The 14,144-nt window shown below is 38.4% G+C and overlaps 1 protein-coding gene across 1 annotated transcript; it reads right to left on the bottom strand.

The window, feature by feature from the left end:
- Positions 1–757: 757 nt before the first annotated feature.
- On the bottom strand, positions 758–4,832 carry LOC113636607. The gene is made up of 9 exons (XM_027136808.2): positions 4,760–4,832; positions 4,536–4,609; positions 4,417–4,448; positions 4,140–4,258; positions 4,008–4,044; positions 3,563–3,756; positions 1,600–3,253; positions 1,355–1,421; positions 758–1,072 (listed from the first exon to the last, which is right to left on the bottom strand). Exons 2-9 carry the CDS (start codon positions 4,579–4,581, stop codon positions 975–977), a joined length of 2,247 nt encoding a protein of 748 aa, XP_026992609.2. The 5' UTR covers positions 4,582–4,609; positions 4,760–4,832; the 3' UTR covers positions 758–974.
- Between the last annotated feature and the right edge of the window lie 9,312 nt (positions 4,833–14,144).

The raw sequence follows: 14,144 nt of genomic DNA, 5'->3' as shown, positions 1-14,144 counted from the left end.
CCCGTCATGATTGATGCAGTGGGCGAGCGGTCAGCACTGAGGCTGGGACTATTAATCGCAATATGGAGAACATCACGATGAGGCTCACTGCTTTAGATAACATCACCGGAAGCTCACTGCTTTGGAAAGAACAATGGATCAATTTGGAGAGAATGGGCTAAGAGTGTAGTCGTGTAAATTGGAATGCGTCTACTTGCCCCAAACAATCCCAATCTTATCTGCTTTCGGCTGATTGTTGACTCGGTCTGGGACCTGATCAAGGCTGTCTCTATGGCAACTTGCTGTGTATCGCTATGACAATCTTGCGGACTGAGGCACCGAGATTTGATGCCGGGAGCAACGACTCTCCAGGCCTACACACTTACATACATACACACACGCACATGTTCAAAGATATGCATTCACCCCTCACCCCCATCCCAGGCCTTCGCCGCTTTGTACAGCCAGTCTGACAAGCGGGTCTGTGACCAGCGCCGTCCCTGTCTTCCTGTCCTGTCCCCCCCTTGTCATATTGTATGTATTGTATGTATGGACAGGTTGATGGCTAATTTCGCTGGTTCCTGTGACAATAAAGGCTACTACTACTACTACTAAACACAGCAAAATGAACTAATAGATGTGAAGTCTTACAAATCTGTATAAAGTGATTTCAAAATGTGTAGAATAGAATGTAGAATGAAAGGATAAAAGTTAGATAAAACCCAGAAAAACACATTATTATAATAATCCAATATACACAAAGCCAGTTGTTTCATTATTGATTTATTTATTGTTTGTTTTTAGTTATTTGTTGTAAATGTGTCTGGGATATTTTTGTTTAGTTCTTTTTTCTGTTTGAGTTTTAAATTGTTTTTAATTTGATATATTTCGTTTTGGGGTTATTTACATTTGTTTCTATTTTCTGTCTCCGCCATCGGTTACTATGGTAACCTGGTTTACAGTCACCAGGCACAGGTCTACACTGACCAGTTTCTTCAGTGGGTTGAAGAGTTGAAGAAGGTCTTGGAGAAGTCAGACAAGAACCTGCCCAGCATCCTGCGAGCTTTCTTGAAGACCAGGTTCTTGTGTGAAGCTGGAAAGTAGAAAAAGCAGTTTTCAGCAAAATGACAAAACCTGCTGCTTAATCTGATTATCAGGAACAGATGAGAACTAAAACCCTTAAACATGATCATTACGCACATTAAAAATCATCAGTTAATGTCATAAACAAACACGATCGTTATCATCATTAGTTCCAATTTAAACCACAAGATACAGGATGCTGATGAAGGTCAAAATATGTGTTTTACACTAAAAAGACAAGTGGTGTAAATCTGGTTAAAAATAACAGGTTCATTTTGTTTTAACAACTTACCGTCCTGGAGATTTGCAGAAGCAGAAGGGCTTGGAACTCTGCGCCGCTTCTTCTGCTTCTTGGGATGCTGAGAATTATGAAGATAAAAAGACAAAGTAGGAAACGTACGACTAGGATGATTAATGACGTTCAGTAAGAATGTGATTAATGCTGTAAAAGTCACTGATGTTTACAATAAACCATTAAATTATCAATAACAGAAATAAAATCCTAGAACCAGATAAAACATTTAGGGTCCTGCGTACCTTAACGACTATGGTCCTGCTCGTCTTCACCACAAAGCGAACTCTAGACCTCCTTTTCTTCTCCTGATCCTCAGCTGCATGTTCGGAGCGTTCTTCAGTTATATCGATGACATTTAGCACATTCTGCAGTAAAGCCTTGGTGGACTCCTCTACAAACCTGTAAACAAGCTCAGAGGGAAACTGCACATAGTGTAACATGCTGTTCCTTCTCAACAGAAGAGAATCTGAGAAACTCCGGCCAATGTCCAGCTTGTGAACGGAGCTTTCCTCACTGATGTGGATGGGAACGGCACTGTCCTCATCGCTCTCCGAGAGTGCTGATGCATCTGTCCTTTTATCATCAGCAGCACTTTTATTGAAGGAAGTGAAGAAAGACTTCAGCTGATTGCGCACCACAGTGAAAAGGTGCAGAGGAACGTACGGACTCTTCTGGCTCGAAGGCAGAGACTCGCTCTCTAAATCTATAATGCTCTCTTCCAGACCTGGCAGACTCTGGAGATTTGGGGAAAAGTCTGAGTAGCTCTTTGTGTAGGGAGCATTAACATCACTGACATGAGCTTCACCTACCTGAGCTTCCAATCCGTTTTCTGTGTCAGATATTCCGATCTCCTGAGCTACTCCACTGATCACCTTGTTTATGCTACCAGAAGCTATGTGATCCAGATCTACTGCTGCTGTTGATGATGGCATTGTGCTTTTACCTGTGGCTTTTGTACCGATTAAACCTGTGGAAATGTGTGAAGTTAATCTCTTTACCAGGATATCGCTCGCAACTTGAGTGGCTTTACCAAGGAACTGTTCAACATCAGCAGATTTCTTTATGTTCTCCGTGATGATGTCGCGCTCAGCGTCAGTTTCGGTACAGACGTCCAAGAGCGTCTTGCTTTTCTCTGAAATTGCTTGCTTCCGCTCACAGATGAACGTAAACACCCGCTTGTGGATGTCCATGTGGATCCTTTGAGCAAAAGAGAGGAACTTCTGCTCATGTTCTGGACCAGACTGGTCAGCATCGCTGCAACTGACAAGTATACAAAATAATTTCTGTAGAATTTCCATGGCTGTGCTCTTGGCCAGCTCCATCAGGAAATTCGGTTCTGTCTCAATGGCGGCAGGGACAGAAGTTTGAGACGACACTGAGGCAGCGATTTTTTGCTCCGTTTCCAGAAGAACTTCACTGACCACATGTGAGGCTTTGCTCATAAACTGATCACTGAAAGGACTCTCAGTTTGTGGAGGTTCTGAACCACAGCTTGGAGTCTCCACTTCAGTTGTCATGGAGCTGGAGTCAGAAGTCGTGGATACGGTAAACCACGAAGAAGACCTAGTGGTGGAGACAACTTTTTCCAAGCCCTTCATTATTTTATGGACTTCCAGGAGAGACTTTAACGACATTACTGATGTCTCTCCTCCAGGCCTGTGGAGTGCTTCAGAGTGATACAGGGATAGGATCCTATCACAGATCTCATTAGTGCATGAAACACTGAGATCATCTATCTGTGTGATCGGATCTTCTGCAGGTGATGACGCACTTTCAGAGCAGCTCGGCTTCTGTCCTGCTGCCGTACTCCGGATCGCTTCCAGCATCGCACCTTTAATTTCAATGACAATTCTCTGACCAAGATGACAGATAAAATCAGACACCTGCATAGGGGATCTTTATACACACACAGGGAAGAGGGAACAGTAAAAGGAATTAATATTTATATTTATAAATAATATTAATCATGTCAATGCACATATGAACTGAAATAAATAAATGCAAGTAAAATAGCACAATGTTAAATTCATTTTCTCTTTTTAAACACCCAACTGATCCAAAACACAGAAAACCAGTGTGATTATCCTTCTAACACAACGCTCTTGAATCCTGGATCCTGATTACTCTGGTGTTGATTAAACAGTAAATTATTGATCCTTGTGAATATTAAGAGTAAAATCTGAGCAGCAGGTAGATAAAGTTTACCTTTGAGCCGAGGCGTCTGAGGCAGGGCACATGCTTGATTTTGACTTGGCCATCTTCTTCAGTTTGTCGTTCGCCTCGAGAATCGCTTTGATCCCGAAGCTTTTGCTGAGAGGCTTCAATAAACGCCGTACAACAGCAGAAGAGACCGCCGTCACAATTTTAGTGCACGTGGCAGCAAACTCCAACCTTGTGACCTTTTAAGGTAAAAGAAATAAATATGAAACATGATCAGTGTTTAACCAAATGGTGTTTAACTCTGCTGTGGTTGATGTTGTGATTACAACATCATCAGTTAACACTTCATATAACAGCAAATAACTGTTTCTGGCATTAATAAAGTAAATAAAATATTACACATTACACTGATTCATCTCTTCATTGGCCAGAACATATCAGCTCGTTCTCATATTTACAACCCATTTGTTATTCGATATTCTCCACTCACCTTCTTCGACATGCCCCTGCTCAGAGCCTTCCATTCCCTTTAAACACACACAAAGTGTAAATCAGCATCTAATCATTTATTCAAGTGTAAATAAACTGAATAAAATGTTAAAGAGTCAGAGTTCGATCATACTCATCACTCAGACGAAGAACCAGGTCCATAATGTCCCTGAAACATTTTGGTCTCTGGTCAGATGAGGTGCTCATTGTGGACCCTCCACCTGCTCCAGTTTGTCTCTTCTTCTCAATCATCTATAAAGAGCACATCAGTGTCAGTGCTTTAACTTAGAGTTTTTAATAATTACACCAGCCACCGTAAATATTAGCACTCATCCTTTTTTAGTCCTAGAATCAAATGGATTAACATCCAGTTTACGCTCGCACTGATTCACATGAACCTGACTTCATACCTGGGTATGAATTTTCTCCTGAGTTGCTTTATCTACAAAAACACAAACAGATCTGTTTGAACACACAATGGGGGTAAAGTGAAGTAAAGTAAAGTGTTCGAGTGGCTTCATTAACATACCATGTTTATGCTCAGGTCTGGACTCGCCTCGTCTCCTTTTAAACATGTTTTAGACCAACAAGCTTCTAAATGATCTTTTGAGCAAATAAGAAAATATTAACATGAAGAAGAGCTGCCTTCAAATAATAATAATAATAATAATAACAACAATAATAATAATAATAATAATAATAATAATAATAATAATAATAATAATAATAATAATAATGAGGATTGTAGTTTACCTGTCAAGCGATTTGTGTAACACAGTAAAATGACGTGAGTAGAATTAGAAGTCGAATTTAGTCGAATCTCCTCACGTGATTCTATCGCGTTCACCCCAGTGACGTCACTAGCACTATAGGTTATATATCAAAATATAAATCGAAAGCGGAGACGTCCGTCAATCATTTGGCGCGAGAGCCAATCACGTTACGACTTTACTGCACCGTCAGCCAATCACGTACACTGTCATCTGTGACTAACGCTGCTGAAGCGAGAGGCAGTTTATAGCCGCAGCTGTAATGAGCGAAACTCCGAACTATATTAGTGTAAAAAATCACTGACTTTTAAAGTAGAAATTAATCATCACCATGAACCTTTTACAGTTTGAGTTGTCTGAGTACTCTTAGGTCATAACATCATATCTGTTCAGTGTGGGCTATTATTCAGTAAGAAATGAAACACAACAGAGCTCAGTTTACAGCCCAGTTACACCACAGCATGTTCAGGCCCACTACGGTCAAATGGTCAATACAACAGAGACAAATGCAGCCATTATCTTTTAATAGTATATATGAATCTGACCGACAGCTTTTTAATTCATTTAATTCAAGATTATTTGTGTAGCGCTTTTTACAGTAGACATTGTCTCAAAACGGCTTTACAGAACATAATCATAGAACCAAAGGCTATTATAAAGAATAATATAAAGATTAATATAATACAAAGTTCAAGATTAATATATTAGATATATTTAAACAAGCCCGCAGCGGGGGGGTGGGGGGTGGTGGTGGTGGTGGGGGGGTTCGAACAAATCCCCACCCCCACCCCCACTGCCAAAGGTCCAGAAATTAAGTCGTTTTTTTTCATGTGATTATTGTCATCATTGTTTTAATCAGTGCTTGTGACAAATATTCTGGGTTGCTGTTTCAAATTAATATGATACATTATTGTAGCTGGACACGTGTGTGTGTGTGTGTGTGTGTGTGTGTGTGTGTGTGTGTGTGTGTGTGTGTGTTGCGCGCGTGCAGTTCAGAGAGAGTTCTCGCAATACACTTTTCAAAGCATCGCCTCTGAATGATGGGGGGAGGGGTTTATATATATATATATATTTAATTAAAAGGATTTCTATATTTTATCCACTCAGTAGTCTACAACATGGGCGAGGCTAGCCCCATAGGATTGCTTCAGCTTCAGCACCCCTAAAAAGGAGCTCAGCCTCAGCACCCCAAAACATGGAGTAAGAAATGTTATTATTCTAAAATTTTTGTTAGTCTTTTACAAGGTTAAATAATGTCCAAAACATACTCCGTAGTTTGCGGTTTAAAATGGACATGGACATTTTCGGACTACTTTAGTTCAGCGAGTTGCCGCCGCTGTGGAGTAGGGTCAGGGGTCAGGGTATATCCTGACAAACGGTTCGCAATCAGCATAGCAGACTGTAGCACACGCCGTTTACCAACTCACTAAGCACAACGTTCCTTCTGTTTACGCAGCACAACACCATAGAAATGAATTAAAAGTACGAGGCTCCAGGGTGTAAGAGGCGGGGAAACAGTTACAAAATTTCAAACTTAAAGTTCATGCAAACAGATATTAATAGACAGGTTTCAGTCAAATATTTATGCTCTATTTAGCAAAATTCAGTGTTATAAACATGCATCCTCTTCTATGTTTAATATTCTCATCAAAGTGAGCATCATGAATGTCAAAATAATCAAAATAAAAGATTATTTTACACACCTACCACACCTGTCAGATTAAATTAAATTTATTTTTGTGCCCTTTTATTTATTTATTTATTTTATTATTTTTCTGTTTGTGTTACATAAATCCATTTGTGTGAAAATGGTATCACAAAAACAAGTAAATTAATGCTGAAAAATAATTAATTACGTTTCGTATTAGTATTTCTCTCAACAGTCCGCATATGATTGGTCAAACGTAATAACCGTGCAATTTGAATTTTTACGCATTTTTAACTGCTCAGTCTGAACCATAAGTTTATTAGCTTATGAAAATATTATAACAAGCATGTATGAAGATGGACACACAGATATGGAAATATCAGATCGTTTATCAGAGCTTGGCATGCAAAGGGGGAATTCAGAGCGTAATATAGGTAAATTCCGCTCTGAAAGAGGCCAAGAAAATGTATCTCCGAAGATGAACTTGAGTTGGCAGTTTCGCAAGCTGTTGTAGAGTTGAGAATGTTTTTTATTTGTTTACAATTATTTAAACCTCCTGCTACAGATAGTCGTTCATTTAAAAGTTGTTATTGTACATGAACAACCATAAAAATGCTGCATTATGATACAGTGCTGTAATGTACAATAGTCACAGAAGTACTATGGTAATTTCTAAATCACTAACTTAATTATCCAGATCTATTGCCTAACCTAGTGTCAAACACGTGATCAATGTAAGTTACACATAGTAAGTTACTACCATATCTACTGTATAACGTTAATTTTTAAACATTTATGTAGGTAACTTACTGTACACTGTCAAAACTTGATACTGTAAGAACTGAATCAAAATGACACATAATATTTAATAAATAAATTATTAACTGTATGATACTGTAGTGATAAAATACTGGCTTATACAATCATATTAAAGTAATAGTTTACTTTTTTAGATTGTACTGAGTGAACCACTTTAGTTTGGCATCCTCTGTCATATAATAGTCTTATAAACAAGACCTTATGTTTATTACATGGTTCACAATGGTTTTTCCAAATAAGTTATGTAGGTAAAACCAAAGAAAGGTTTACATATTCATTATGTGCTGTTATCCTGTTTAAATGTACGTGTTAGATTTGACTTTTTGGTGTGTACAGACTGGACCATATTATGGACGTAAAATGATGACAAGCTACCTTGCTGCACAAGGAGTTCATGCATCAGAGGTTCGAGTGGGGCAGACATTGGCACAGATGCATGAACCATATCACCAGGCTCGATGCCAGGTACACTTATGTGCCAATGTACATTATTTATCACAAGCATACATAATCATCATGTGTTAGTACCTTCATTATTAAAAATTACATAATCATACATCAGTGTGTATTTAGCTTAGCATTTTACTTTTCAAAGTAGATGTATAAAACAAACAGTTGAAAATGACATAGGCAAAGGGTAGGTATAGGGCCATTTCCTGAAGGTTTTCTGGACAAGTTTTAGATTAAGCCCGGACAAGACCGTAGATATATTTGGATTTTTAAGTAGTTTTTACAAACATACTTACTGGTGAGACAAAACAATGGCACTGATATATTTTTAACTATCTCAGTGCAAGCTGTTTTCAGTTAAGATAGCTTAAACATGCATTTTAGTCTGGGACTACACTTACACCCTGTCTGGGGAAACTGCCCCATAGTCTCTCTACACCAGTTCTTCTAAAACTAAGGGCTGAATACTTTCTATATGTAACCTAATTAACCCTTGTTTTGTTTCAGGGTGCATGTAATTTAAACCCTGTTCCATATAATGCAGAGTATGTGGGTCACAAACTGCATATGGACCAGAATGAAAAGCTTTGCATGTTTGGTGTGACCCATGTCATAGCCATTGATGGCTTCAGCAAAAAAATTGTTGGACATTCCACCATGCCAATAAAAAACAATTTAACAATTTATGAAGAGGTGTACAAGTAAGACTAAAATTTTCTACTCTAATATTACCATATTTCTGCCACACTCAATGATAACTTCAAAGTTTGATTATATTTTATTTTCTTAGAAATGCTGTCCTTTCCCATGGGATGTGGGATCAGGTCAGAGTGGAACATGGTAGAGAATTTTATCTAACCCTCTTCATGCAAGACATCTTAGCAGAATACAGGCATAACCAGCAACGACTGCCTTACATCCAGACAACATCAACTAAGGTGACCTTGAATGATTAATTATTTTCACAGATTTTTATGGCATATGTACTATTCTGTATAAGCTATTGGTAACAGTAAGGTTGTATTTGTCAACATTAGTTAACGCATTAGCTAACATATATTAAAAATTAACAATACTTCATTTATTAATTTGGTAACACTTAACAATATGGTGTCATTTGTAAACATTAGTTAATGTGTTAACTAACATGAACTAACAATGAGCAATGCCTTTATTACAGCATATATTAGTATATTTTTATAAGTATAAACACTGAGCAACCAAGCAGAGGCACCCTAACAACCATTAGCAAAACATCTCTGCATCAGAACATCATAGAGACATGGTGGTTGGATCATTTCACTTGTGGCTTGGAGTATCATCATGAGTAAAGAGCAAGCAACCATTTAGTAACTTCAATATTATCATAATTTTAAATACAAAATGACCACCATGGTTTGAAGGTACAGCTGTAAAGCATGTCAGTGGATACGGGGCTGCATCTTCACTAAACTTTGGTGTACTAGTGTGAAAGAGCAGAATTAAACGTGAATATCTCAGCAACCGTTTGGGCTATCGACATGTCGTTTTTTTTTTTTGCCGTGTTCAGCATAATCTACTGTTTTAAATGACATCAAAATTAAAAGGGCACGAAAAATTTTAATTTTGCCCGTTTTAACTCAATATTAGATCCCTAAATCAATATAAATCAAATATTTCACTCAGAATTATGTTTACTTATGTATTTACATTAATTTAATCAGAAAAAAATCCAATTTGCATAATTAATACTGCAGATTGGGCCGTTGGGCAGTTCTCAGACCCTAGGTGAGTATACGGCCTCCAAGGTGAGTTTTTGGCCTCCGTGGGTCTACTAGGACAGCGTTGGACTCGTTCGCGGACCTGTTCGTCGACCCTGCCAGAATGTCTCGGGAAACCTTGCGGTGTTAACAAGTGACATTCTTGGCTGGGTGAGGTTTGTAGCCGGCCTCCCTGGGTCCACTAGGACAGGGCGGTGGTCTGGGGCCAACAGACCTTAAATGGGGCCGAGTCTTCTACTGGTGGCTAGCACCGACCACACGACAGCACATCATGCACCACACTGCACCCACACCATGTTAGCTTCCCAATTTCACTTGTTTTGCACTTTGATAGAAATAATACTCTACACTAATAATAATAATAATAATAATAATAATAATAACAGTAGCAAAATGGTAGCGTTAAAGAGAGAGACAAGTTCTCTCCCATTCTGCTCTCCTTCACTTCCACTCTCTTCTTTTAAGAGCAAATTAGAGCCCATTATAGACAAATAAATAGATAGATAAAATAGGTTAATAGGCAAAATAGTTCAATGACTCCACCCATACGGAGGAGTTACTTAGCATTAGCATTAGTTAGCCTCTGATTGGACATGGGACACAAGCCGAGGCTTGATCCACCTACGGCTGGCCGCCTCAGAGGAGGGTGTTCAGTGATCAAAGGCCGAAACACCCGTTGAGCCTGAGGTGCACTGCTGATGTGTCCTGAAATTCTTAAAATGTTTGTTTAACAACCTTAAATAAACCATTAATTATAAAATTAATTCTTTTTAAATAATAAATAAATAATTGAATGAATGTGTGAATGAATGAATGAATGAATAATTAATTAATTAATTAATTAAATAAATGAACACACCCCCTTTCTTAGGAAAATCCTAAAACTTGGAGACTGACTCACTCAACTCAGTGGCTCACCTCCTTGTTCCTCAAAGCCCATTTGGGACCTAAATACATACAAAGTTCTGACAGAGCGATAGCTGTAGCAATAACATGCGTCGGCCAGTGCCTTTCCCTTGTCTCCCTATCTAACCACGCAGGTTAAGACCCTGTGATGGGGGGAGTCATTGTACTCTTTCAAAAACCAAACCCTAACCCTAATTTTGTACATAAACACATAACCCTAATTTTGTACATAAACACATAACCCTAATTTTGTACATAAACACATAGGAAAATAATGTGCAATACTGTATCTCGACTGGTGGTGGCGCTATCGAGCTGAAACCATGTGCAATCGACTTCCCGCCCCCTAATTAGTATATATATACCAAATTTCAGCCTCCTAGGACCTATAGAAACGAAGTGCACCCCCTGATGCAGGGGGGTGCACTTTCGCATTTATCCCTATTACCCCCTAACCCAACCCAACCCTGACCTACCCCTATCCTAACCATAACCCACCCCTAATACTAACCATAACCCCCACTCCTAATCCTAACCATAACCCCCACTCCTAATCCTAACCATAACCCCCACTCCTGATCCTAACCATAACCCACTAACCCACTCCTAATTCTAACCATAACCCATTCCTAATCCTAACCATAACCCACTCCTAACTCCATCCCCAGAACCCTAACCCACTCCTAAACCTAACCTTAACCCAACCCTAACCGCTAACCCCAACCCTAACCCCAACTCTAAACCTAACCCTAAACCTAGCCCTAAACCTAACCTCAAACCCTAAACCTAACCTTCGCCTAATCCTAAAGCCTAGCTCTAAACCTAACCATAACCTAATCTCAAAATCCTAGCCCCAAACCTAACCTCAAACCCTAAACCTAACCGTCGTCTAAAACCTAGCTCTAAACCTAACTGTAACCTAATCTCAAAACTTAGCCCTAAACCTAACCGTCGCCTAAAACCTAGCTTTAAAACCTAACCGTCGCCTAATCCTAAAACCTAGCCCTAACTCTAACAATTAACCCTAGCCTAATTCTAAAACCTAGCCCTAAACTTAACCTTTATCTTAAACCTAACCCTAAAACTTAGCCCTAAACCTAACCTTCACCCTAACCTTAACCGATAACCTCCAATTCGGACCGCTGCGCTAATCCGACTTCCAAACCCTAAACTTAACCAATCTTGGCCCCAAAATTCCCTAAACGTTACGATTTGGCTCTAAAACCTAAAATCAAATTTTAAACGTATCTCTCACTAATGATAACTGTGGAGATTAACCCCAAAAAAAGACAACTTGAATTGGAACCAAAAGGCTTTAAATCTTAACCCTAAAATCAAAAATAGGCCTAATACCTTAAAGCTTGATTTCCTAAATTGAACCAAATTAGTTAATTAAATTGGTTGAATTAAAAATTTAATTACATTAATTAATTAAAATAAATTGTCAGATTAATTTAATTTAGTATTGATTGTTTAGTTAAGTAATTAAGCTTTAATTGATTTAAAATGAATCTAACCTAATTGGGATTAATCCAATTTGGACTTTATATATAAAAAATATTTGTTAAATTTTATATATTTATATTTACCTATTTATACATTTATAATTATAAATATACCTATATTCTTTATAACTAATCCAAAATGCATGAAATTACCTAGTTAATGCAGCAGATGGCGACATTCGTCGATGGGCCGCGCCTAATTTCTCATGCACAGCAAAGGATTCTGGGTCTTGTAAAAAGAGCAGAATTAAACGCGAATATCTCAGCAACCTCGAGCTATCAACATGCTGTTTTTTTGCCATGTTCAGCATAATCTACTGTTTTAAATGACATCAAAATTAAAAGGGCACGAAAAATTTTAATTTCGCCCGTTATAACTCAATATTAGAACCCTAAATCAATATAAATCAAATATTTCACTCAGAATTATGTTTACTTATGTATTTACATTAATTATATCAGAAAAAAATCCGATTTGCATAATTAATACTGCAGATTAGGCCGTTTTTGCATAAGCTCCGCCTAAATGCACAGAGAGGATTCTGGGAACAGAATCAAAGGCTAATATCTCAGCAACCATTCGAGCTATCGACATGCTATTTTTTTTGCCATGTGCATCATGTTCTACTGTGTCTGATGACACCAAAGTTGAAAGCACACGAGAAATTTTAAATTTCTACCGTCCTGGTGAAAAAGGTTCATTTTAGGCACAGTTTCAGCTTGATCCATAGAGATTCGAGCTGGGGGGCGGCTACATCAGTAGAAGCCTGATTTTTCCCGAAACTATTCCATCGGTGACAGCCTTGGAATAACGTAGGGAAGAATCCGCTGATGTACGCTTAACCCTTGGGGACCCAACCTAGTAGAAGCTTGATGTATTCCAAAATTTCATTTTGGAATTGGTAAGGAAGCCATCCGCTGGGTTGCTACCCACCCAGGGCCATCTGGGGGTGATGCTTTTTGCATTGTACTCTGGACCCCTGGTTTAGCTAGGAAAAGGGAACGAACCGAGCATCTTGGATACCTTGCGGTGTTAACGAAGAGGTGCTTGGCTAGTGCCCCTGCAACGCTTCCCGGATGCGTCGATCCAGTTCTCAGACCCTAGGTGAGTATACGGCCTCCAAGGTGAGTTTTTTTGGCCTCCGTGGGTCTACTAGGACAGCGTTGGACTCGTTCGCGGACCTGTTTGTCGACCCTGCCAGAATGTCTTGGGAAACCTTGCGGTGTTGACATTCTTGGCTGGGTAAGGTCTGTAGCCGGCCTCCTTGGGTCTACTAGGACAGCACGCAGGGCGGTGGTCTGGGGCCAACAGACTTTAATTGGGGCCAAGTCTTCTACTGGTGGCTAGCACCGACCACACGACAGCACATCATGCACCACACTGCACCACACTGCACCCACACCATGTTAGCTTCCCGTTTTCCTCACTACATTTTAGAAAATGTCCAGGTTAGTGCTTTGATAGAAATAATACTCAAATAATGTTAACAATAACAGTAGCAAAATGGTAGCGTTAAAGATAAGTTCTCTCCCATTCTGCTCTCCTTCATTTCCACTCTCTTCTTTTAAGAACATATTAGAGCCCATTATAAACAAATAAATAGATAGATAAAATAGGTTAATAGGTAAAATAGTTCAATGACTCCACCCATACGGAGGAGTTACTTAGCGTTAGCATTAGTTAGCTTCTGATTGGACATGGGACACAGTTTATTTATTAATTCTTTGGGTACATTTAATTATTTATTTTGATCTACTTATTTATTTTCTTTCTATATAATACTTTTTTATATATAGGATAATTTATCTTATATTAAATATAGATTGTATATTATATATTAACATACTAGATTATATATATATATATATATATATATATATATATATAATTATATAATTATATATATATATATAATTATATAATTATATATATATATATATAATTTTACATTAACAACACCCTTCTCTCTGTATATATTTTTTTATATAAATAAAACCTTACAATTTGATAAAAACAAATAGAAGGGGAAAGAACATTTTGCAAAAGAAAAAAGTTTTGGAGGGAACAGGGAGGGGCCTCTTGTGTGTGTGTGTGTGTGTGTGTGTGTGTGTGTGTGTGTGTGTGTGTGTGTGTGTGTGTGTGTGAGAGGGAGCCTATAAAAGAGGGGAGAGGAACAGAGGCTGCTCATTATGGGTTTGACTTTTCATTGAGCAACATCCTTTCTGCCTACAGCCAATGTGATTTATTTTGTTTTTTTCTTCATTATTGTGTATTGTACG

The sequence above is a fragment of the Tachysurus fulvidraco genome, chromosome 6, assembly GCF_022655615.1.
Source record: "Tachysurus fulvidraco isolate hzauxx_2018 chromosome 6, HZAU_PFXX_2.0, whole genome shotgun sequence".
Classification (NCBI taxonomy): Eukaryota; Metazoa; Chordata; class Actinopteri; order Siluriformes; family Bagridae; genus Tachysurus; species Tachysurus fulvidraco.
Note: the sequence above shows the minus strand (reverse complement) of the source record. Positions and strands in the feature narration are given on the sequence as shown.

Bases quoted from the DNA above. Each gene is read 5' to 3' on its own strand.
- LOC113636607 (XM_027136808.2), bottom strand. From the start codon at position 4,581: ATGTTTAAAAGGAGACGAGGCGAGTCCAGACCTGAGCATAAACATG. The intron at 3,757-4,007 runs GTGAGTGGAGAA...TTACCTTAAAAG, and splicing joins GCAGGGGCATGTCGAAGAAG to GTCACAAGGTTGGAGTTTGC. The intron at 1,073-1,354 runs GTAAGTTGTTAA...TCTACTTTCCAG, and splicing joins TTCTGCAAATCTCCAGGACG to CTTCACACAAGAACCTGGTC.